The 24,895-nt window shown below is 40.3% G+C and overlaps 2 protein-coding genes across 2 annotated transcripts; one reads left to right on the top strand and one right to left on the bottom strand.

Moving 5' to 3' along the window:
• Window positions 1-670: 670 nt before the first annotated feature.
• On the bottom strand, window positions 671-4,719 carry zgc:113531 (uncharacterized protein LOC541359 homolog). Its single transcript, XM_037084943.1, has 3 exons — window positions 4,046-4,719; window positions 2,868-2,997; window positions 671-2,702 (listed from the first exon to the last, which is right to left on the bottom strand). Exons 1-3 carry the CDS (start codon window positions 4,394-4,396, stop codon window positions 2,512-2,514), a joined length of 672 nt encoding a protein of 223 aa, XP_036940838.1. The 5' UTR covers window positions 4,397-4,719; the 3' UTR covers window positions 671-2,511.
• A 148-nt stretch (window positions 4,720-4,867) lies between these two features.
• ccdc24 (coiled-coil domain containing 24) lies at window positions 4,868-24,691 on the top strand. The gene is made up of 9 exons (XM_037084942.1): window positions 4,868-5,004; window positions 6,054-6,215; window positions 9,845-10,017; window positions 15,064-15,180; window positions 15,288-15,392; window positions 17,381-17,435; window positions 22,101-22,152; window positions 22,573-22,690; window positions 23,655-24,691. The coding sequence occupies exons 2-9, from the start codon at window positions 6,066-6,068 to the stop codon at window positions 24,493-24,495; spliced, it is 1,611 nt and encodes a 536-aa protein (XP_036940837.1). The 5' UTR covers window positions 4,868-5,004; window positions 6,054-6,065; the 3' UTR covers window positions 24,496-24,691.
• The last annotated feature ends 204 nt before the right edge of the window (window positions 24,692-24,895 follow it).

Genomic DNA, 24,895 nt, shown 5'->3' with positions numbered 1-24,895 from the left:
CTTGTTCTTTGAACAGATTAAAGGAGCATTTTCTAACATAAGGCCAGTGTTCGTTTAATGTTAAAGACGTCTGTGTACTGTGTTGTGGATGTCTACTTAAGTTTAATGAGCTGATGCCAACCAGTTAGCCCCGGTGCCCATCCTCTTGACGGCACAACTTTCGATTAAGTCCGACAGCCCCCGTTGTTTCAGCTGGCAGGCATATGCCAGAACAAAATTACCTCACAAAATGCCAAGACATGAAATAATCAGACTTTTATTTTCCTTACTTAACAGAAAAAATACAACCATACACCCTGTGAATTCAAGTTTCCCTCTGTAACTTAACCAAGATGAGCTCAATTTTTGACATAAACTTAAAAAAATCTCAACCAAGCAGTCTTGGTTTGTCTTTTCCAACATTTTTTTCTGGCCACACTGAACAAATTATCCCTTTAAAAAAAATGAGATGTACAGTGTTTATTACTGAGCTATAGAGGTGCTTGTTTGGTGTGTTTGGACAGAGGCAGGCTAGCTGTTTCCCTTTGTTTCCAGTCTTAATGCTAAGCTAAGCTAAGAGGCTGCTGACTGTAGCTTCATGACATCAATCTTCTCATCGGACTCTCATAATACCAAACCATGCATTTAGCCTTGTTTCTCTGTGATTATGCAGACATTAAGATGATAGATATGGAGACATAGCTGTCGTATTTTATTTAGTCCCCTTAGAAAATGTTGAAAATACAGTACAGGTGTATTCAGTCTTAAAGTATCCTCATAAAACAAGATTTAAAAGTTGTCCATAACCGTAAAACTTGCATATAGAAGCATTTCATGGAGGATAATGGCAGTTGGGATGATATACTTAAAACAGCAGCAGCTTGGGAGTCTTTAATATGCGGTAAGAGTAAACGCCATTATAGGCTGCAACACTGCACATCAACATATTACAAGACATTATTATTTTTGGTTGTCATTCAAAGGTCCCTTGTGATTAAAATGGTTGATAATGACATAATAATAGGAAGAATGTGCCGCATATAGACCTACGTAAAAGGATTCTTCATGCTACATTTCATCATACACTACACACTCTACACATTCTTTCATGTGGAAAACTAATAAAGCGGTAAATTACAGATTATTGCTCCGGCTCAACAGTTTACACGAGCAAATAACGTTCCATTAAATGAAACCCTGTTTTCAAATATCGCCCATGTCGTGCAGCTACTGTACACTCGGACGCTGGGCCGTGGTCTCATACATTCTCTTTCAATTAACATGGAAATTGAACTGCAGAATTTATAGAACAGTTACAAAATCGTGAATTGCCTCGCTCAGCCACTTCCTACTCTAAATTGCATCACAGCTGTGCAAACAATCAGATGCTGCATCAAACCGTGACAGGTCAATTACAATTTCTCATCATCCAATACACTCAAAATAAAAAACACGGAAACCATCTCAGATAAAATCTTACCAGTCCCTCTTTCTAAAAAAATACAATGGCCTAATCAAACTTTTTGAAGAAACTGTGGAAAGGGAGATACAATATTAAAGGTTAAATGTCTGGAGTGCGGTGACCTTTAAAGGGTCAGGTCTGTTTTATTCTAGTTCAGATTTATGGATTCTCTGTAGTTCGAGGGATCAGGGTGTTGAAGCCCTGCACATTAAACGTTTAGTGTTTACATCCCTGCTGCAGTCCACATTATTAAAAAGAAAGAGTAACAATCCATCTTTCATTGGTTGTCAGAGACTACCATACATCCACCCCTCTTCTTCTGGTGGGATTAAAATCGGTTCTTCTTTGTAAATGGCCAGATTAATTTTAGTGGGCTGCAGTAAAATACTTGCTGTTGGGCCCCGAATGATCGTCTGCCAATCCTCTATCCATTTTATGGGTACCAACCAGTATTTCTATGCTGGAGATCAGTAACGCTACCTGGCCACAAGGTTTGTGTGCCTCAGTTGGTTAGTGGTAATTTGATTAAAAACAACTTAGTTCAGGAATACGCACCACGGAAGCACAATATAATATTAACTAAAACAAAAAGTCAGAATACATAGTAACGCGGTCAATACTCTAGTTTGGTCTTCAGATTTCTTTAAAAAAAAAAGAAAGAAAAGCAGTTAATCAAATTGCAAAAAAAAAAAACAAAAGGAAAAAAAAAACAAACACTGACATTCAGAGGGCACGGAGCTTTGATCAGTCTGTGAGTCAGCCTTGAATTTTGACCTTGTTTGTAATATGCGGCCAAGGCCTGATAGGGAGCCGGTCTTGTCCACCAAAGTGACGGACCAGTGGGTCTCATCTGTATTCAGGAATCTCGGTCCTTGTGGAAAGGCAGCTGATCTCTTCTGTTGACTTTTTAGAATGATTTTTTTTTGGTTCTTGTTCACTTCATACCGTTCATAAATAAACTAACATTACTGCTGACATGTTCAGCTGCAGAGGAGGGCTGGGAGGTGTAGAGATCATCTGGGATTGTACATTTAGTATATTAACGGCTGGTTCCCTGCTGACAGAGTGGATCAGTTTTTCTGAGTGGACGGTTGCTCAGGTGTACAGTTCTTGAGGCGGGAGCAGGTGGCGAGACGGTTCCCTTCCCAGTAGCCGGCATCCTGGCCGTCGTGACAGCGACACTTGGTGCAGGAGTCGACCCAGATGGGCTCTCCTGCAGGGATCACTTGGCTGCGTGATGCATTGACGTAGCAGTTAGGACCTGGAGGGGGATGTAGCACAGAGGCAAATGTGACTGCAGCTGAAGAGATTCTACAAATTGAAACACATAGCGTAAAGTGGACAGTATGCAGGGAGGCTGAGAAGATAAGCCTCTCAGTTTTATAAGTTTTACTTCTCTACTTTTCTTTTGCTATTTTCGACTCACCGTCCTGACATTCAGGGCAGCATTTCCCGGGCTGGTAGACGGGGTTGACACATGGCGGGGGGGCACAATCTGCAACTAGACAGCGAGCAATGCCATCGTTGTCACAAGTGCACTGCTCACATTCTGATGGCTGGGAAACCACACGCACACAAACACACACACAAATACACACACACAATGAGACTCAATGCGGATCATATATGTAACCAGCACCTCTCACGTAGCCCTCTTCACGCCATCTCAAAAGGGGGCGCCATTTACCTCCAATTCCCTGCTGTATACTCAAGTTACACACCAACATACCACGGTGTGATGCACTGGTTCAGACATTTAGAGGAAAAAAAAAACACACAAAGAAATATATCGGTATATAAGGTTTCTTCTGTCATACAGTTATAACACACAGGCTTGGAGAAATTGTTGGTGGGTCTGAGTGTAATCTTAACAGTGCACTTGTGCATACTTGACTGACGGGGAACAGCAGTCACAGAAACCTCCATGAAACATACCAAGAGTCCTGAGTTTACACATAAACAATATATATACGAAACGAAAGAAATACACTGCATGTTTGGCTCTGACAGAGCATGAAATCGTCAAGGAGGAGTAAACTAAATGCATCCAAATAAATGTGGTGAGTAAAAAAGTACAATATTGGAGTTTCTGCAGTGATATTTAAACTCTTGCTAAATGTATGGTGAACATCAGATTCTTAAAAAATGCTGCAGTGTTTCATTTTGAGATGGTACAGACTGACAGTTTGAACTTTGGGGCAATTTGCAGCCTTAATATAAAATAAAATAAGCTTAATTTTAATGAAAAAATACGAGCCAGCACAAATAACAGCACAACTAGAATCTATTTCATGCCATTGATTCCTAATCTTTTTGATGTGTGACCCCTTAAAATGAAAATACCCCCTAATTCCAAGTTTTTGCCCTTAGTGTGAACATGAGCTGTGAGGTAGGTAGGTAGGTAGGTGAGTGAATGTCTAACCCTTGGGATCTGACCACCGATATCGTGCCACAACACAATCCTATTAGAAGTGTCGTTGGATTCATGCATATATTCTGATTTTATATGAGAAAAGATAAGAACATTTAATACCAGGCCCTAATAACAGGGGTGGAAGTCGTGGCCATCCCCATCTTTGCATGTGTTATCGCTTTAAGGCTTACCTGGAAGTTCTGCCCCAGTTCGTACACCACCCCTCGGTACTCACACCCTATCTTCTCGCACCTCGGGCAGCAGTCGGTGGGGTAGTGGCTGACATGGATGCACGCAGCCGGGAGAGAGGTGCACTCAGTGCGGGAACATGCGGAACCCTCGGAGGTGCACTCACACTGGGTGCAGTGATCTGAGTCGAGAAAATACCATTCCCCCACGAAGTAAATGCTGCCGTTGGCATCGCAGGTGGTTTCCTGCTGTCCGGCCACCGAGAAGCCAGAACCGGCCTGTGCGCAAAGCAGCAGTGACAAAACGGCCGTGCGTATTGTGCGCTCCAAGGACGGGCGCTCACTGAAAACCATGATGATTTATTTGATCCACCTCAAAAAGTTAAAAGGCAAGTCAGTGGAGTGAAACATCCACTGTAGTCCAGCTGGGATTTGGCAGTCAAGTCAGCCCAATTTTACAAATATGTTGGGTACATCGTCACTGGACGCAGAGATCCTTGGCGCTACCTCCGTCCTCCTTCCACAGTGGTCTGCTGGGGCTGCGCACCACTCCACCCGGAGCCCGGAAGGGGGTGGAGGTTGGGGGCATAGAGAGGGAAAGTTATATGCATTGCCTTAGGGTTCACACGCCAGTCTAGTCTCAATATGTCCCGCCTCCCCCAGCGTGACGTCTTGGAGTATATTAGTTCAGACTTTTATGAGCGCGCAGCTGGTCTCGTGTGTAGTTACTTAAGCCTACAAAGCATAGAATAAGCATTTAGCATAATTTATTACTTTACGTCAGTGTTCTTGAAACGCATTGCGATTTCTTTCTGTACTAAAACACACACACACACACACTGTCAATCAATGAGATAAAAGCTGTATGTTTACAGTTTGAGAGAAAACCTCGCGATACTTCCGCATAACAACCGGAATGTTGCCCTTGGATACCAAAACCTTACTACAGTCAAGGAACAAAGGTGAGCATTTCTTTCTCTGCGACCGCAATTTTACAAACTTTTGTCGCATGACAACCACGCAGTTTTTTTGGTTTCACTGTTTTCGATGTGCTCTGTGAACTCAACCTGCGCTTTTATTCTAAGTTAGACCAACTTTTTTTGCACATTTGGCCAGGTAGCTGGCTAGCTTACGTTAGCTGTGAATCATTTGCTGCTAAAGTAGCTACTACATTCTATCATTTTCAGAACTGTGGACGAAGCAAATTAATTTAAGAAGAGAGTGGAAAATCACAGCAACCTGCTCATGTTTTATTATTGGCCAGTTAAAGTATTTAAGGCTATACAACCGGGTAAAAAATACTCCATAAGTAAAAGTCCTGCATCAAAGTCTTTAGCTAGCTAAATCTGCTTAAAGTTAGAGTACTCATAATGCAGGAAAATGCCCCTGTAACATTACATAAAAGATATTATATTAGCTGTAGGACTAATTATCAATGATGCATTTAAGTGTAGTGTTAAAATTAAGCAATTATTCTGATAACTGATTAATTATTTCAGTAGGTTTCGAGCACAAATGCCTAAACTTCCAAATCCAAATCCACAAATGTGAAGATTTTGATGATTTTTGCCATGTAAGAATAAATTGAAATTTAAATGTTTAATTATCAGAAAAAGATAAAATAAAATATGATATTAAAATGAATCAAGTTGTCTAAATACATCATCTGGAGCTGTGGTAAAAATTATCTTCACAGACTATACTGTCTATGGAGGTAATTATTAGGCGCAGTCTCTGTTTTAAATGGCTTTGTTTAATGTTGTATAGTTTAACCTTTTTGTATGTAAAGTCATAATCAACAATGTAACTTCAGTGTAAGAGGTACCTCGAGCAGATGCAGCTCATTAAAAAGTACTTTCCTCTGAAATATGTTACAAATATGAAGTAACATAACATGAAAACACTACACGAAGAGCAATCAAGTTACTTAAACTGTTGGACTGTAATTCTGGTCAACCTCAATGAGTTATGGTGCATATTGTTATGTTTTTTTCCATTCCTTCACTTTTAGATTGCCATTCGTATGCAGTCTCCCGATGGAAACCTGCTCTGGTGCCCCAGTGAGTCTTTGTGGAGCCTGATCACTGACCATGTTACAAAGTCAGAGCTGCAAAAGATCAAAACAGCAGTGGGCTATCACCTGGTTCATATGTACACAAGAGTGCACTCTGAGGTAGGACTGTTGTGATGACTGCAAATCTTATCATCCCTCCTGTCAGAATATTGCTGCATACTTGGCCTTTTAGTTCCTCTACAGATTCAGCTGATAGAGCTTGTTTCACACATAATGTTTTATTCGTTGAAAGAATTCAGTTGCTGGGTCTACTTCTGGTGGGATCCCACAAGAATACCATCACACCATCTGCAAGAGTTTCCTTTTCAGCTTGGCTTCAGGATGAATCAAAAATTTGCTCAGCTAAGCACTCCTGCCCAAACAATTTATGATCTGTGGTGTTAGGTTGTGTACAGAGGTTAGTTTGGCTGCTTACACTCTTAAATTACAATTCCCAGACTCCTTGTTAAAAGTGAAATGTGGGTTAACTGGCACTGAGCTGCAGTGAAGTCCAGAAGTGAGCAAGACAGACATCAATATTTACTTAAGTCCAGCTAAACTTTCGGCCCCAAAACCCCTCACATGGAAAACACTGACAAAAAGACCTCACCTAAGAAAGAGTCGCAGGATCGATGACAAAAATCCAAGACTAAGATGGAGTGTTAAATCGTATTTATAGACAAGGGTATTTTGAGAAAAGTCTAAGTTAACACAATCTACATGCATGTTCAATTTATTTTTACTTGTACTTTTGATTATTACGCATATTTATTGCCAGAAAGTTACTTCTGATACTTGAGTATATTTAATATCAGATACTTTGGGACGCTTACTTAAATACTATTTATATGGATGCCTTTCACTTTTACTAAAGTTATATTTTAACATAATATCTTTACTTTTACGACTTTTGGGTACTTTAAACAACACTGCTGCCTCATCTGCAGTACTGAGGGAACATTCCTTTCCAGCTGAATCACATAATAGGGGTCATGCTATGTGCACTTAAGACGTAAAATCTGTCCATGTAGATTGCCCACAGACACAAAGCATTCATCTTTTTAGCATTTCTAAATTATACAAAAACCTCATTTATTTGCTATTTATAGTTTTATTTCTTTGTTTTTCTTCTCCTGATCATTCTTTTATTTTCTCTTTTTATTCTGTCATGTGTTTGTTTGACTGAAATCACTCCATCTGTGGATGTTATCACCCTGCACTGAGCCAACAGGCCAGGCGCTATTTTCTGAAAAACACATGTACAGGGCCTGCCTGAGTGCTTAAGCAGTGCCATGTAGATGCTGACCACACATTATTCTTGACCACAAGACATTAAAAACTAGGAACTATGAGAGCTTTTTACGTTAAAGCGTGCACATGCACCGGTGTGCACTCACACATGGTCACAATTAAATAGTCAAATTAAATGTATATTTTATGCATCGCACAAATGAATTTGAAGTACTATTCACAGAATAATTAAAACTAACATACATCCAGAATGATGTGGAGTAATTCAATTAATATACAGACACAATCCTGTCTGCACACACACACATACACACACGCACGTACACACACACATGCACACGCACACACACACACACACACACACACACACACACATACACACACACAAACTGTATACACATAAAAGAGGCCTAGTCAGCTTAGTGAGTCAGGGGGTCGGTATAACAGGGTTAAAGAGGTTAATCCTCAACTGTTAGCAACACATTTTGTATGCATTCATGGAGGGAAAGTGCATAAGGAAGATATGTGCACTGTGTGTATCGTGTGTAACTTTTAGTCTTGCTGTAGTGTTTTTTCACCTACAGTGTGGTTTATGCACTGGCTGGGTGTAAAGCCCTCAGACGGAAAGAACGACTTAGGCTGAGACCTGTTAGACATTTACAGAGGAAAAAAAACCAAAAACAAAACACAGACCACCTTATTTAACTCTCAGACTGGTGCAATACATGTGTCTACAGTTATTTATTTTACTGCAGGGCGGATCGCTTCCTTTTGTCCTCTGTTTCCTCTGCCCATGTCTGCCTATCTCTGTTCCTGCTTCTCTTGCAGCCATGTAATGAATTCCATCCCTCAGCGAGCCACTGTGAAAAGTAATAGTTGATCTGTAGGCAACTCCTCCATTCCTCCATACCGCCATTCCTCCCTCCATCAAGGTCTCCATTGTCTCCGGCGGTTAGATCAGAGGGAACATTAGCTTTTCTTTTCAAGTCTCTCGACAAGGCCAATCTCTCTTTACCTCCCTCTACACTCTCACTCCTTTTCCCTCCTTTGAATGAAAATGAGCCCTTTAAGTTAAATGTGTTCCAAAACCCAATTTTAATAATTCAACATAATGGCTCCTGGTAGGTTTTTTTAAATGACAGGTTTCAACAGCACTCCCTTAAAATTGCTCCAGGATGAGATCAACAGTCTCACAGCAGAGGGAGGAGGAGGAAAAGATCCAGGAATGACTTGTTAGCAAGTGAGCCATGAATCCTGTAACATAAACACCTCAACACCTAAAGGCAGACAGAGGAAGCCAGTGTGAGCAAAAAGGGCTGTGTGTGTGTGTGTGTGTGTGTGTGTGTGTGAGTGAATACTGGTATGTGACTGGATGCAGGCAACCTCATCAACACACATGCAAAGACCAGGAGCAGCGTGTTTAGTATCCTCCGGTGTATTTGTTTGAAGCCTTTATGACTGGCAGGAATGATTGGCAGGCAACAGGTGTGGAGGTGGTAATAGTATCCAGACTGCACTGAGACACAAATGTACAAGAGCATTCACTCACACATTTTCCTCACCTGCTCTTTTTTAACCCACATGATCTTTTTTTCCTCACTGCTTTTCCTTTGGCCACTACATTACGGTTAAATGATGGTGATTTTTCAGCTGCTTAGTGTAAAAGTACACCTTTAGTCCTGGGCGCTCAGCCCTCCTATGGGTTAATAGAGGAAGGCATGCATAAAGACTGTTCTTTTCCACTTTTTTCTAATCAAATCCCTTGATCTGCAGTGATAATCCTAGAAAAAAAATACAAAAATTAAAAAGCTGCATGGTCCTGCAGCAGACATTGCCAACCTAAACGTTGTCAAATAACCTGCACCTACCTGAACTGCTGGTAGTGAACAGGTCTACTCACAGGGTACTGTCACTTTCTCAGATTTTAGTTATATTTTGTGCTCAGTGTGACTTGAAATAAATAAGTCCTCCCTGTGACATGAAAAGTCCCACATCATCCTCAGTCAGAGAGGCTGTCAGGGGACATCACTAGAGATGGATGTCTGGATTACTGCTTGCAGCATATTGCAAGTGGACTGTCCACTCCATTTTAAAAGTGTAGCTTACTAAATCAGCTGAGTTTGAGAATTTTCCATTAACCACTTACTATAGGATCATAAACTGTGGATGTGTCTCCTGAACTGACAGAGAAAGTCTGTGAAGCTCATCTTTTTTTTTTTTAAAGTATTTTTTTGGCCTTTTCTGGCTTTATTTGATAGTACAGCTGAAGAGTTGGACAGGAAACAGGGTAAGAGACAGGAAGTGACACGCAGCAAAGGGACCCGGGCCGGGAGTCGAACCCAGGTCCGCTGCAGAGCCTCAGCACATGGGTCGCGCGCACTACCGACTGAGCTATGCGGCGCCCCCAAGCTCATCTTTTTAATGTGGTGCTACCATGATAAATTATGTTATGAATAACTAATGGTTGTCTTCACTTACCATAACAATGATGTTTGCAGGCAACGATGTTGCAGAGGAGCCAGCAAGGAAACAATAGCAGCAGGGCAGGGACCCCTCTCCTACGTCAGCAGGGCTCCATTCTGGCTGACCCCCCTGCAATCAAAGAGCTGGTGAGAGCCGAGGTCAAGATGTTACTACAGACTCTCAGAGAGAGAGCCAGCAGGGGAGCGAGGTAGGTGAATGATCTCTCACACATACATACACTCTGATGTGCATTTTTAATGAGTTATGGAAGGGCTGTGTTTCACTGCCCTGATTCCAAAAAAGTTGGGTTGCTGTGTAACATATAATCAAAAACAGAATGCAATCATTTGCAAAAATGTACACAGTGTTTCCGAGCCTGTGTAGTAATATTTTTTCAACAGTCATGTGTGTCACAGTGTGGTGGTCAATGAGCCTTTTGAGGAGGCCCCTTACATACCCATACATTATAATATCGCCTGTTACCTATCAACCTGTTCACCTGTGGAACGTTCCAAACTTTGGAGCATTCAGCATATTTTCCAGTCTTCTGTTGCCCCTGTCCTAACATGATTGAATAGTTGGTTGATTGGTTGATTGACATGGTTCTGCCATCAAAGCATATGTTTTTTTATTTATTTTTTTTAATCAAAAAGGTTGATGAGAAAGTTTTAACAGCTTTAACTGTATTGTTAAGTAAATGTCAAAAAGGCAAATTATAGCAAATTATCACATTCAGTTTGATTGATGTTTCACAGAGCGTTCAGACTTTTTTGGAATAAGGGTTGTAATTTATTCTGACTTGTACAACACGAGGGAACCATTAAAGACAGTCAGAAAGAAGCTGTATTTAATTATAACTTAGAAACAGCATGGCACATTGTCAAACATAAATGTATGAACACAGTAAAAAAAAAATGATTATTAGAAATATTATCTTCTCACAGTACAACCAAATACACATGATTTTTCCCATCAAGATCCATGCATTTAACAACAAATGTTGAGAGACAAATCCTACCTTACAAAGTTAAAGAAAGCAAGAAAAAAATCCTGGATCTGTATTGATCCGGATCCTAATCAAAAGTTAATGTGGTCTATTCTGGGCTGAGACCCATCCCTCATTCAAGTTTTGTGAAAATCAGCTCAATATTTTTTGTGCAATCCTCCTGACCAACCAACCAACAAATGGGCACCAGTGAAAACACAGATTATAAAATAGATCCCACCAACAATAAAACCAATATCCATATCTGTTTCAAAAGCACACTTCTACAGCACAGTTGCCAACCATGATGTCTTGTGTATTCAGCTTCTGCTGGGACATTGTGGGTTTAAATCAGTGGAATCATGGAAAAAGTCACTATGCAAACTAAATGGATATCGGAAAAAAAATCCACCACTGGTTAATAACAAGGAATATCGTAGCCATGTAAGGGCACCAAGCAGCCTCACTATGTGGTCCCCAGTTTTACCCCACAGCAAAAACTTTGTCACACACAGTTTGTCAGACAGTGAACTCTCAACTTAATGAAATCAAATGTATTTTTCAACATTCCTTTTGAATTTAAATGCAGATTAAAGGTTTGAAAGCTACAGACTTGATAAGCCAGATAAACAGTCAACATTTCTTGATCTTATTTGTTTGTTTTCCATCATGAGATTTTCTTCCTCTCTAGTGTTGGTTAAGACCCCGCGCCCACTCTCCCTGCGTCATTTTTCCCCAAACAAAGAGTGCCATAAAAAAGCTTTATTGTGTTCCTTCGTCAGTTACAAATGGGATGGAAGGCAGAGGAACAAAGGTTTTTGGCGTAGGGATGTTGCAAACTGGTATGGGAATTGTGGAACAATAGGACAATTATAGCAGGGAGACTTCCAGGCATTCCCTTCCAAATTTCAAGAAAAACTCGCCTAGATTTAAAGACCATGTCCCTGCTGGCTTTATTGGATTAAAGATTTGTTGAATGTTTTGATATCCATCTTTAAATTGTTAAGACTTTGTGTACAAAATTATTTCCTCATTCAGTGAAACGCTCACATGGATAATGCAGTTTTTAATGATACACAACCATCAGGGAGTTATAAGCTCCTAAAGGGGTGTTAATTCTTCCTAATTGTATGGTTTTTAATATCTTCAGCTACAACTCAGGTCAGAGATGGGCTTGTAGCAGTTGGCAATTTAATGACATGTATTAAAATACTCTAAGAATCTCATAAAAAGTGTTGGCAGGATAATATCAGTCAGTAACACTGCAGCACATCCTACCATTACGTTACACAAATTAGGCTGTTAAATTGTAAAGTGTTTGTGAGGATGTGCGAGAGTGTGTTAGAGGCCAACTATGCATGAGCTGGTAACTATCCCAGCAACAAGCTCGCTGCTGCCAGGAATGTTGCCCCATGTCACCTCTCAGGTTTTGCTGAGGCCTGTTTAGGAAAAGCACAGCATAAGATGGATTGTTCTCCGTTTAAGTGACAAACCATTCATTGCCTGTCAATTTGCTGACATCATTTTTAATGTGATTTCCTTTTTTCCTGTTTGGGTTTGTGTTACAACTTGGGAATGTGGTTTTAGGGTTGTTGTTTTTGTGTGTGCATATTTTATCCATGACATTAACTCTGGTCCTCTTTATGGAACCACTAGTCTAACAGATTTTTGCCATGTTGACCATGTTGATCTGTAGAATATAGATTAATATTTTACTAAAATTACAAATGTACTAAATTTGTTTTGCCTTATTTGCTCCATCTTAAAACAAATATCAGGAGTGTAGAGCTATGCTAGCAGCTATGTTACACTGTACTTAAGCAAAGTAGTGCTAACCATGCTAACGGATATCCATGATGCAAACATGCTTACAAACATGCAGATGGCAGATATTTAATGACGTTTATTGTGTGAGCTTGCTAACATACAAATGAGCACTAAACACAAGTACAGTTGAGGACAATAGGAATTCCATTACTGGCCATGACAGCGTCGGCCAGTAACTTGTCACTTTGTGAGTCTGTATGTTTGTTCCATTATAGCAAAATGTGGTCCTGGACATATTTTGTAGTGGGAACTAACACAGAAACAATTTATTGTGGGGTGTTTATAGGTCTGTCTGTCAACGCAATACCATCACAATCAGTGGATGCAGTTATGAAACTTCACTGGTGTGTAACAGCCAACTTCAAAGATGGATGTGATCTCTTGTAATGGTGTAGCAATCACTTTTGAGTCGATAACAGTAAAAAAAAAAAATGTTATCTAGCATGTTAGCGGGTGTGATCCCATTGCAACTTGGTCTGTAGTTAGTTGGTGTTGAGAAACTGAAATTTTGACCTGATGATGCTTCTTGAGAAAAAATCAGATGAAAAACAAAGTAATTATCCTTCATCTTGATGAAAAGTGCTGTATTTATGTGTCAAAGTTTTGTAGAAAACCTAACCACAAAACAAAACATTGCACTCAAAAGAACAAATGTTCTTTTTCTCCCTCCAGGGGCCTTATTGTCTGAACAAAATTGCATGGATATTATTGGATATTTCAGTTTGAACCAAAGTGGTGGAAAGATGGACCAACATTGCCATCCCTAGAGCCACAGTGCTTGCTTAAATCTGTTGCATTGTTGTGTGTGTTTTTACTCAAATTGACAATTGAATTCTTCCCTGTAATCCCCTGCTCATATCTAAGATAGAGCATGCACCAAAAGAACTATGATTTTAATGTAACACTGGTGCTTGTAATACCAGCTCAGTTGGCAGGCAGTCCTACTGGAGTTTCTTTAAAGGCAGGATAAAACTCAAGGCCTGATGTTCAAGTTGACAATCCAATATCCAAAATGCCACAGGTATGATGCCCACAACGGCACCGTGGCTTATTGAAGTGTCACCGAGCGAGACACATCACAAGTCACTCTTGTTAAGTGCTTTGGCGGCGACATAAATGGATTAGAAAAAGTCCCGTTCAAAGGAGAAATATATCCCATTGTTACTGGCCGTGTAGGAACACTACCAAAAAAAAAGTGTTTGTGCCACACACTGTGCCAGACCAAATCGCTTTTTTTGCTTTGAAGTTGGCTTCGGTAGACTTGCTGACCTTGATACTTGGCGCTGTGTGTGTTTGTGTGTGGTTGTGTTGGTGTGTGTGTTTCAAGCCTTTGATCGTTCAGTTAGGCTAAGTCCCCGGTGCAGCTGAATAGCTTTCTGGAATAAACCGAACACACTTGCCCGTAATAACACTTCCACTTAAAAATGCACCACAACCCTCTTTTTGTCAATTTAGTTCAATTTAATGTGCTTTGTCGGGAAAGGAGTTGTTGCCAAAGCATCAAGATGCAGACCAGCATCTTTCTCTCTCTCTTTATCTCCCTTGGATATTATTTTTGTGTGTTATTAAGTAATTTACTGGACTTAATACTTTCCTTTATTTGCATCAAACGACTAACTCACCGACTAAATAAAGTAAAGCCACATGAACTGATAACTGGCAAAAAAGAGCTCTCATCCTCTAACCAGATTTTTACCATGAGGGTGTGTGAGTGGGTGTGAACCTTGTAAAAGTCAACTGATTTATATTATTGGCCTCCTCTTGTGTGGTCCTGATGCCCCAGTCATCCACCCAGCTACACACACACACACACACACACACACCTCGACACAAACTCCATGTCATTGTCTGAGTGGCTAGAAAAGATGCGTTTTCCCTCATGTATGGGCTGTAAGGTTAACCAAAATTGACCGTGTTGTCACCCCGCCTACAGCTGCCTACACCATCTGCTTGTTTCTCTTTTTCCCACGGATCATTCAGAAAATAAAATGCAGCTTGTGCTTATTTTATACTTTCTGAGATCTGATTTTTAAAAATGTTTTCCAAGACCATCATTGTTGATATTGTATCTCACAATAGATTTTTTATAAATTCACATGTTCTGTGGCCTTTATTGAACAGAAAGCACCACCAGACCATCCTGCAGCAAGAATGTGGTTATTGTTCAGTAGTTCAATCAATCAACCTTTATCTGTACAGCACTTTTCATACAGGTTTGTGCAAATCAAAGGTCTCTACAGATTTGTGATTGACATTTAACAAGAGTACATTATCTGCTTATGATATAGTTATAAGTTTATGTTTATAGATATCAACACCTTCAGCTGGTCTCAGCCTTTTCTTTTACAGCCCAAAACTTTTTCATATAAACACACTGAAAGAGCTACCGATACAGTAAACTGCCTTGAGTAAATTCTCTCTTTGTCTGTGCTGTTGCTATAGAGATGGCGAAGAGCTCGTTTTGCGGTACAAACCTAAAACAGTGGACTACGCTTTGGGTCACGTTGACAGCTGTTTTAGAAACTGTAGCAACCCTGAATATGGTGACGCTGGAAACAGGTAAGCAATGCTGATGAAACACAGTTTGAATGTTTTATTGCAACGATAAAGTGTTTTGCACAATGCTACTTTCTTTTTTTACTTTTCCTTGATGTCTTTTCTTTCAGACCAATCTCTCAGTGTTCAGTTCAGTCCAATGCTGAAGATGAGATTGAGGCAATGAGAGACAAACTGAATATCTCTGACATTGATGAGGTGGTAAACCGACTCAAGTAAGTTGCACAGAGCAGTGTTTCCAAGCCTGTCTACTGCCTGACTGATACTGGATTTTTGAGGCTGACAGTGATGTTTGTGAGTTAAGAGTCAGATAAGGATAAATTATCTGATGGTAAACAGATAAACAACACTATTGATGTGGCTCCATTAGACTGGTAATTTTAAAGAATTGTAACTGCTGGTTTTATTGATTGACAGATCTTTGCTGCAATTGTTGTCACTTATTAGCCAACATATACATTCATATTTTTAAAAAAACATTAACATCATTATTGAAGTAGCTCTTGACCCTTTTAAACAAAGCACCATCTGCTCAACCCACCCACCAGAAATAAAAGTTTGGTCATGTACATTTCTCCAAACCACAGATATTGAAAACTTTACATGTTGTTATTTTCAATTTTCTGATTTATGTTGTGACAACATTGTGCTTATGCTCTGGTTAGATTTAGTTACAAAAAGTACTTGGTTAGGAGAGGGAAAAGATCATGTTTTAGCGTAAAATACCTGTGTTGGTCACGACAAACATGGCTGGAGATGTCCTTATTGCTCATCAAAAATGTCTGGTTTTGCTCCCGAGGTCTGTCTCATGTCTAAAATGGTTAAATCGCCATTGACCTTTTTCAAAACTTTGCAGTGGTTTGCATTTGTAAATGCTGACATTCACAGTCACAGATTGTGGTCACTGGCTTGGCAGCCTTCTCACCTTTAACTCCACCACCATCCCATCCACCTCCCGATTGGACAGTCAGGACATAAACACGCAACGCGAGCATCATGTGACATTATTGTAAAGATGTCAGTATTGAACATGCGCCTATGACAGGTACAAATGTGAACATATCAGTGGTTTGCAGAAACATTAACTGCCAACCTTTTATCCTGGTGACTGACTGATGTACTATTTACATCATGGAATTGTAAATATTTGAATCGAATGGAATCAAACTTTCCTTTCCATTTTTTTTTAACCACCCTGTCATCCTGTAGTCATAACATTTTCTGGCACCCACTGGGTGGTCTGGACCCTCAGGTCGGGAACAACAATGTATATAGACTGACTAAACAAGATCACAAAAAAACATTTCTTTATCTTACATCTACTGTATATGACTAATTCGGAGATACATATCATGCATATTGCGGAGTCCTATATGTTTTTACTGTTCATGACATTTGTTCGCTTCACAGAAGAATCTCCTTCTCCTCAGTTCTCTCCTTAATTTCCTCTCAACTCTCCTTGGCGTCTGTCGCTGCCCTGCCTCCTTAACACTCCATCCCTCCCTTTCCTTCCTCCATCCCTCACTTGGAGGCCCACAGGGAAATACAGTCACTGGGGCTACCTTGAAAGAAAGCCTCCCCCCTTTCTCTCTCCGTCTCTTCCTCTCTTTTTCTCCCTCGTTCTCCCATTTCCTGACTCGACCAGAACAAAAGGCCCCATTGTCAGAAAATGGATCCCAGGGCGGGCAGAAGTTTCTTTTTTCATCTGAAAGAAGTGAATAAAGTCCATGATGGTTATGTAACCAGAGAAGAAGAAAGTGTGCATGGGGGGAAAAAAGAAAAATAGGACACTGTATCCACAGTACCCTTTATGAACCCTGCAGAAGACAAATTCTGACCAAGCTCACCTATTATGTTGTCACTGCCTTAGTTGTGTGATAGTTTTCATCATCAATCTGCCTCAGTGTGCCTTTCCAAAGTGTTTATGATGATACAGCGTATTAAGATGTATACTTCTCACAGATCAGAATATTAAATATGTGGGTTAAATTCAGCTGCTTTTGAACAAACAGACCACAGCCATCAATAAAAGCTTTTATTTAAGGTGGCTGTGTGTGAGTGTTGTGACTGTTAAATGCAAAAGTTTCCACTTTGACCTAGATTTTAGTTCTTGGCTCAGTATTTTTTTTTAATGAAAAACAACTGGAGTTGTGATTATAAACATACTCTATCTGTGTGTCTGCCTGTCTGTCTGTCTCTATAGGGCTATACTCACAGAGGAATGTGAAGCGTTGAAAAGACTGGTGAAGCATTTCAAGGTAAGAAGAACAGGATGGAAAACAACCATCTACCAAATGATTCTTTAATCATTTTTGTTTTTCAGCTGCCAGTGCAACACTGATCCAAGTCCTTTAGTTATTTATGGGAAAGCAGGCCAAAACCAAAATATTGATTTGCTGTATCAATGCAGTTGTTTACCGTGAAATCAAAATCCATACAGTGTAAGCATCCTGAGTTATGAGGCCATGTTGTACTTGCAAGTCTGGATATGCCTTGTCATATTACAGTATATATACAATATGATTTTGGGATGATATGACACACTTAACCCCTTAAAACCTCACTTTACCCTCCAACATACTGCAAGAAACTCTCAGCTGGTTGTGAAACAGACTCAGTTTAATACTGATGACCTACATGAGCAAACAAAACCATCGGTGAGAAGATGGGCTTCTTCAGTATAGTTATTCATAATGCCTGGCACAAAAACGGTTTTTGAAAATGTAAGTGCTTTTATGGCAAAGTGCTGATAATGACAGAAAGAAGCTACTCTGTAGTCTGGTGGTACAACAGTGGATACTTCTGTTATACCGGACAGCAGCAGAACCACCCCCTTTATGTTGGTCTTGCTACATAGACAAATACTCTTACAAATAGAAACATTACCTCATCTCCACATGTCCTGCAAACAGCCACATTCACTCCCTTCCACAATGGATGCACACGTTTGCCAGATCAAGATCTTTACCACAGGAGACGGTGGACGGTTTTGTCCACAGCTGCAGCCAGAATCAGCACAAAATTAAAGCTCCCTGTAACTGCTTTAAATTTCTCTAAGGTTTCTTTATGTACAGAAAAAAGTTCACATTGCACAAAATTGCAGACTGTATGCTCTCTTGCTTGTTGTAGAGTTAATTGTAGCTGCAATATCATCCAAAAGGAAATATTTTAACTCTGTAAACTCAGCAGGGACATTTTACCAGAATGTAAAATTACATTTTAAAGGTTAGTTCCAGTTCTTAGATCCAACTTGTGCAATTGTTAGTTCAGTTGTTAGATCTATCTAATGTTTCACTGCAGTAACAATGCATCTGCTTATTTACTTCTCATGCAAGAAGATAAGAATATGATTGTTGCTAAAAGGCCATTTTAAAAGCTTTAAATATCCTGCAATGCATTATGATGTCCCTTATTACTGCACTGTGTTAAAACCACAGATGAACAGTTGGTCTACAACAATGCACAGTGTTAAGGTAGTTGAACAGACAATTAATCTAAGTCCTAATTGATACATAACTATAGTATAATTAAATTAGGCATTTTCTACATGATGTATGTTTTTCTTCAGACAGGGGCACTCTTCTTTGCCCAAGCAAAATATTTATTTTCCAAAGTTTTTTTTTCTTCTAAAAATACAAGTTTTGTGTCCCTCAGGTAGACCTGCTAACTCTTCATTGGCACTGAAATTTTTCCAAGGTTTCCATATATGCACACAAACACAAATCACACATACGCACACACAGGAAACCTGCGAGGGCCCAGTCTAGGCTTGTTTTTCCACCTGTCTGGCCAAGGGCTTTCCAGTGCTGAGTAACATCGATCTCCTTTCAATCACTCAAATTACTGCATAGAGAGACATTTAAACACACACACACACACATTAACAAAGGGACACACATGCATGCCTGCAGTCTAGCTGCACAATCATGCTTGTCTGACTTAGTCTGAGGCCTGATGTGGAACTTTTTCTGCAGACCAGATGTTTAAGTTATCTCTCTGTAGCCTCAGTGTGTGTATGTGCGTGTCTGTTGAAATGTGGGAAAGATGTACATAGATGAAAAATGACTGACAATTGTCTTTCAAAGGACACAAGGGAATATGGTCTGTGCATGTTGACAAAAACAAAGTAAAATTGGGCATAGAAGAGGGTGGAGTAGGCATTATGAGCATTAAGTGTACTGACCCCACAGTGTGTTGTTCCAGTCTTAAAAACCTTAGGGTATGAAGCTAATTGCAAATGGTCACCAAGCAGAAATGTGGCACTTTAAAGGAATTGTCTCTTCCAGTGAACAGTTCTTTAGTGCGTGAGCAGTTGGTGCTCAGGATGGTGCTGTGCACTTTTTGTTGCACTCACTTTATTTACTGCAGGGGTGGACGATGGTTGCTGTGTGGTGCAAGGCGTCACTGTCTGTGGATTTCAGTTTTTACTGTAAAATAACTCTTTGCAGAATCCTACATACTGTATTGAAAAAGAAAGCCACATTACTCTTTCAATCAGACACTAATACACTGCTCTAAATTCCCAGTGCCTGAACGTGTTTGGAGAAAAAATTGGATTCTATGCAGAAAAACCCCAGACATTTTTCGATGATGATTGTTCACATATGTGTTTCTGTATTTTAAAGGCCAAGTGTAATTAGCTTTCTTAAGCAGTTTTTGCTGTCTTTAGTGGTCGCAAATGTGTTAAATGACACAGAAATAATGTTTGTCATTACATTGTACAGTACATTGTTCCAAGTGTTGTTTGACTTTCTCATCAACATTACGTTTGATGCCACTGAGATTGCTATTGATTTAATTATATAGGGGTTTAGGCATTACATTGAGCCAAATAAGGCTTTTAGCAGCTTGATACGGTCTGATCAAATTGCCTTTTAAGTGCATCTTGTTGCTGCAGATCATAAATTGATCCTAAAAACAACTGCAGTGACCTATTTTGGCCTTTCTTTTTCTTCAGCAGCCAGACTAACCTCCATATGTTAATAATAACAAAACAACTTGGTAATCAGCAAAGCACATAAGAAAATTACAGATACAAAGAGACATATATGATGTCCTTATATCAAAAACACGTCTTAATGATATATAATGATAAAGTATAGGCGAAGAAGACATTTCTTAAGTTTTCTTGAAGATTTTTTTCTTCTGCTGTGTCACATTCTGCCAGACAGCAGCCATGCAAACTGGTGACATTTGCGTCTTGTTACTGTACTTTTTGATTTTTCTACTTCAGACTCTCTTTCAAACTTAACACCAACTGAACAATGCTTGTGCGCAGATTGAACAGAGACGGATGACAAACTGCTTCCACGCCATCATCCGTAACTTCAACGCCTGTCAAAGCATCGCACCTGAGAGGGGCAAAACATTTGCGTTGCCAGGAGGGTGTCATCTTCCCATTATTGATTTCACACTGGACAAAAAAAAAAACCTGCTCACAGCCACTATCATCTGGCTCTTGTCTCCAGTGGAGGAGAGGAACGGATTAATTCATTCCCAGGTTGAATGCCTAGTTACAGCAGTAATGGAAACATGATCTTGGAATAGTTAATGTGCAAAATGAGAATACTTCCACTGACATGTCACACAAGATGGACATGTGGTTAAACCTTTTCATCACTAACCATCAGCAATAGTCAGAGCATGACCTGCATACACTGACCTCACTGAATAAAACACTGGCATTTGGCCAGTGGAGCTTGTATGAGCAGCTGCTGAGACCAGTTGATGGTAGATTTTCTGTCAGAATGATGACAGTTTTTATTGGTAGATCAGCTGGATCATGATGAAAAAGATGGCAGCCATCAGTAGCAGGTTTCAGCTGGATTTTAAAGCACTAATGGTGCCAATTGTCCTGCTGTTTCTGGTTCTGAGCCAGTCGAGGGGAGTGAGGTGTTACGTTGGCTGCACAGAGCTGGATATGGGTTCTGGAGATTCAAGTTTGAGATAATGACAGTAACATACAAGCTTTCCTAAAATATCAGCAAACAGCGCCACAGTAATGGGTTGAAACCCCACGTGGACCACAAAGCCTATTTTCGGATAGTGTGTGTATGTGTGTGCGTGTGTGCGTGTGTGCATGCGTGCGCTTTAGAGTTGATTTCACTTGACTGTCAGAGGAGCCACACATACTCCGTCTGCAGCTCTGAAACACAACACGAGAAGCTTTGGGTCTGAATCCCACTGGGGAAAATAGACCGAAAATATATGTTTTAACTGTCAGTCTCCAGGCTCTGGGTGTGTTTGGGTTAGTGTATGTTTGTGTGAGAGAGAGAATGTGTGTGTGTGTGTGTGTGTGTGTGTGTGTGTGTGTGTGTGTGTGTGTGCATGTGTGCGTGCGTGCGTGCGTGCGTGCGTTTGTTTGCACAATGGACTATATGCATTGTCTGTGTGGTTGCTATAAAGGCTCTCTGTTGGTGTTTGTGCTGATTTTAAATGAGGAGTGGAGGCTGCCAGTCACTCATAACAAACACATGTGGAGCACTTTTCAGTCAGGTCTTTGGTTTCTCAACACACACACACACACACACACACACACACACACACACACACACACACAGCACTATGGTTTTCATTTTCTCTGTATATAGATATTTGAGGCCAAATTATGATGGAACACTGCTGCTCAATCGTTTAGTGGTCTCACACACACACACACACACACACACACACACACACACACACACACACACACACACACACACATTCCTTTCCTATTTCTCCCGCTTTTATTTTTATCCGTTTTTCCTTGTCCCTTTGCTATGTTTAATACATTTACCTCTTTTTTTCCTCTCTCCTCTCCAACTGTCACTACATTGAATTTGTCCCAGTTTGTGCCGTAGTATTCTGTGAGGTGAAGAACACTCAAGCGGCATGAGTAACACAACTTCTGTCTCTCTCTGTGTGGTTTTTGTGTCTGGCAGGAAAATATTAAACAAAAGACTCAAGGTGATGGATCAGAGCCTACACTTGCAGGTGAGTCCTTTTACCGACTGTTTGGTGCTTGCTGCCATCTGGTGGCACATTGTTGTTTCACACATATTTGAGATCACTCTATCTCCTCCGTCCCATTTCATTTTTTGATTTACAGATTAAATGGTTACGCTGATTGTTTTAGCCCTCCCTTCATTAGCTGGTCGAACTCATTGTGGAACATATAGTAGGGTATTAAAAAAAGAGCAATTGAGCACTCCAGCCAAATCCATCTAGTCTGGGCCAAATTACAGTCAAACTAATTTGAGTACATTAGAGAGCAGTCTGGGTGGAACTGTAATTGAGTACATTTTTATCACTTGAAAAATGAGTACTTTAATTTTCTTATGCACATGGTGATTGCTTCAGAGTGATTGTTTTGGACTCAATAATCAGAGTGCTGTTGTGTTATTTTACGTGCAGAGTTGAGAGAGCTTAGAGGAGCCATTCAGATGGACTTGGAGCTCTTCCCCTCATCGTTGGCTGCTCCACCACCAGCTTCCTCCCCGCTCCCTCTGAGGGATTTGAAAAGCAGGATCAGGTTAGTATGTTAGGCTAGGGTTAGGACTATCAAAAACCAGATGAGTGGAGGAGTAGCAGAAGCACATTTCAAAATGAATTTGATCCCAAATTAATGTGAATGAAATGAAAGAGGAAAAATAGGACCTAACAAAAGAAAGCAAAGCCGCCCCTCGGGCACTTAAACAACCCACAACAAACAAGTAACTAAAAAGAAAGCAACTTTTGCTGCCTTTGGTTAATGGACTTGCCTTTCCACCTAAAGAACGTTTTACTTTACTTGTATGTACATTTGTTTATACTATAGGTTGACCAATTAGCAGCCTGATTATCGGATCGGATTAAACGTTTTTCGAATTTGGAATCAGTGTTTTTATTAATATGAATACTGATCAAATTAATTAATTTAGAATGTACTTCTTTGGCTCTGGCTGCAAAGTAACTAGTAAGTAAAGTTATCACAAATATTTAGCAGAATAAAAAGTGTTGTTGCCTCCAAATTGTAGTGAATTGGAAGTATAAAGTAGCAGAAACCCTTAAGTTCTCATAATGTTTGAAAGTACTACGATGTGAGCAGGGTCTTTTAAGGGGATGATAAAATATAATTCTACCTCATTCAGACCCTGGTCCTGCACTGAGGGGCTTGTTGAGGTTTTCCTACAGTGGAAACGTGGCTTTAGACAGCTGCTAAAGCCAGTCCTCCTGCTCCCTCTATACATGGTCTATCAATCAGGCCTGACCAGTGGATAAACCAGAAACTGCACATAACACACATCAGAATGAGAAGAGCTGCACATGGTGATCAGTAGAGGAAAGGTGTAACACTGACATTGTACAGCTGATACCTGAAATAGATGCTTCACAACTTCTCGTATGATGTTGCTATTTATATATAAAACCATCTCTTTTAACTGTCGTTCGTCTCAGTTTCTTCATGCAAGAAAATGTTTTTTGATCTGTTTCCCATTGTGATTCTTTTCTCCCAGTATGCCAGCAGCACAAAGGGTTTCTGAGGACACGCTGCAAGCTTTAAATACTACATCAGACCTAATGCGACCACATCCACCACCTCCTCGGTGCCAAAACAAACCCAGGCCACCGTTTGGTGCTCCTCCTAGCAAGACCTCTGCAAAGGTTAAACTAATTAATAGTTCCTCACTATCTCGGACTCTTGGACAGCCCAGAAGTGTATCGGCTTCTCCTGGACTTGGGAAAACACAGACACCTATCTGCAACAGGATTGCTTCTTCTTGGCATGCAGACAGCCACGTCCCCACTTCACCTCCAGGGCCTGTTGGTGAACAGATAATGGTTCAAACCACACACAACTGCAGTCCTTCTCCAGAGCAAGACAGTGCTGATCTCCACTGCAGGAACTCCAGTTGTAATCCTAGTTTTCAAATAAAGACTCCAACTATCCACGGAACCCATCTATCATCCAGTCGCAGAATTCACAGCCCAGGCAGAAAGTTCGATTTCTCACCGCAGACTGTGAGAAGAGGCACTGCAACCTGGAGGCGAAGACCCATCAATACTATCACCTCATCCCCTCACTGTGACGCAGACAGTTACAGCAGCAGCAGCAGCAGCAGCAGCGCTGAGCACTCTGTGTCAGCAGCAGGGAAATCAAAGACACAAAATAGTACCTGTAGAGGTAGTTTAGTGTCAACAGCAGTGCAGGCAGACAATAACAGAGGGAAGATTACTCCTGAGAGTCTTCATTCTTTAGGTGGCAGCAGGAGGAGCAACGCTGGACTTGAAATAAATAAAAACAGTCATCTTGGGAAGGATGTCACCCAACAGCAAAGCTTAGTAGCCACAGTTTGACAGATCGCTCTCACATCATCCAGGAAGCAGTGATACGACACAAAGACCTTTGTGTTATCAACAGACAAAGAAAATAGTTTGAGTGCTTCTAAATTTGCGTGGATTAAATATTTGTTTGGAACATGTGTGTTGTAAAGAAAGCTAACAACTGATACATCACTGCTTTTATAAAATAAAAAGAAAGTGTTATAATTACTTCACAGTGACCAGACCATTTGTACTAATCAAAGGAGCTAAGGTTTTTGTCCTACTAGATTAACAGGTGCAGAAAACAGAAAAGTCAGGGAATCAGGCATCAAACACAGCCTGTATACCTACAGAGTGTAAAAGTAACATGTATGTTTTATATTAAGGTTTATATTTATTTAGCCTTTATATTCCAAGTTTATTTTTTCTGCAT

The sequence above is a fragment of the Acanthopagrus latus genome, chromosome 21 (genome assembly GCF_904848185.1).
Source record: "Acanthopagrus latus isolate v.2019 chromosome 21, fAcaLat1.1, whole genome shotgun sequence".
Taxonomy (NCBI): domain Eukaryota; kingdom Metazoa; phylum Chordata; class Actinopteri; order Spariformes; family Sparidae; genus Acanthopagrus; species Acanthopagrus latus.
This window is presented reverse-complemented; position numbering and strand designations above follow the sequence as displayed.

Bases quoted from the DNA above. Each gene is read 5' to 3' on its own strand.
- zgc:113531 (XM_037084943.1), bottom strand. From the start codon at position 4,396: ATGGTTTTCAGTGAGCGCCCGTCCTTGGAGCGCACAATACGCACGGCC. The intron at 2,998-4,045 runs GTAAGCCTTAAA...GTGGTTTCCCAG, and splicing joins AACTGGGGCAGAACTTCCAG to CCATCAGAATGTGAGCAGTG. The intron at 2,703-2,867 runs GTGAGTCGAAAA...ATCCCCCTCCAG, and splicing joins CTGCCCTGAATGTCAGGACG to GTCCTAACTGCTACGTCAAT.
- ccdc24 (XM_037084942.1), top strand. From the start codon at position 6,066: ATGCAGTCTCCCGATGGAAACCTGCTCTGGTGCCCCAGTGAGTCTTTG. The intron at 6,216-9,844 runs GTAGGACTGTTG...TGATGTTTGCAG, and splicing joins ACACAAGAGTGCACTCTGAG to GCAACGATGTTGCAGAGGAG. The intron at 22,153-22,572 runs GTGAGTCCTTTT...TTTTACGTGCAG, and splicing joins ATCAGAGCCTACACTTGCAG to AGTTGAGAGAGCTTAGAGGA.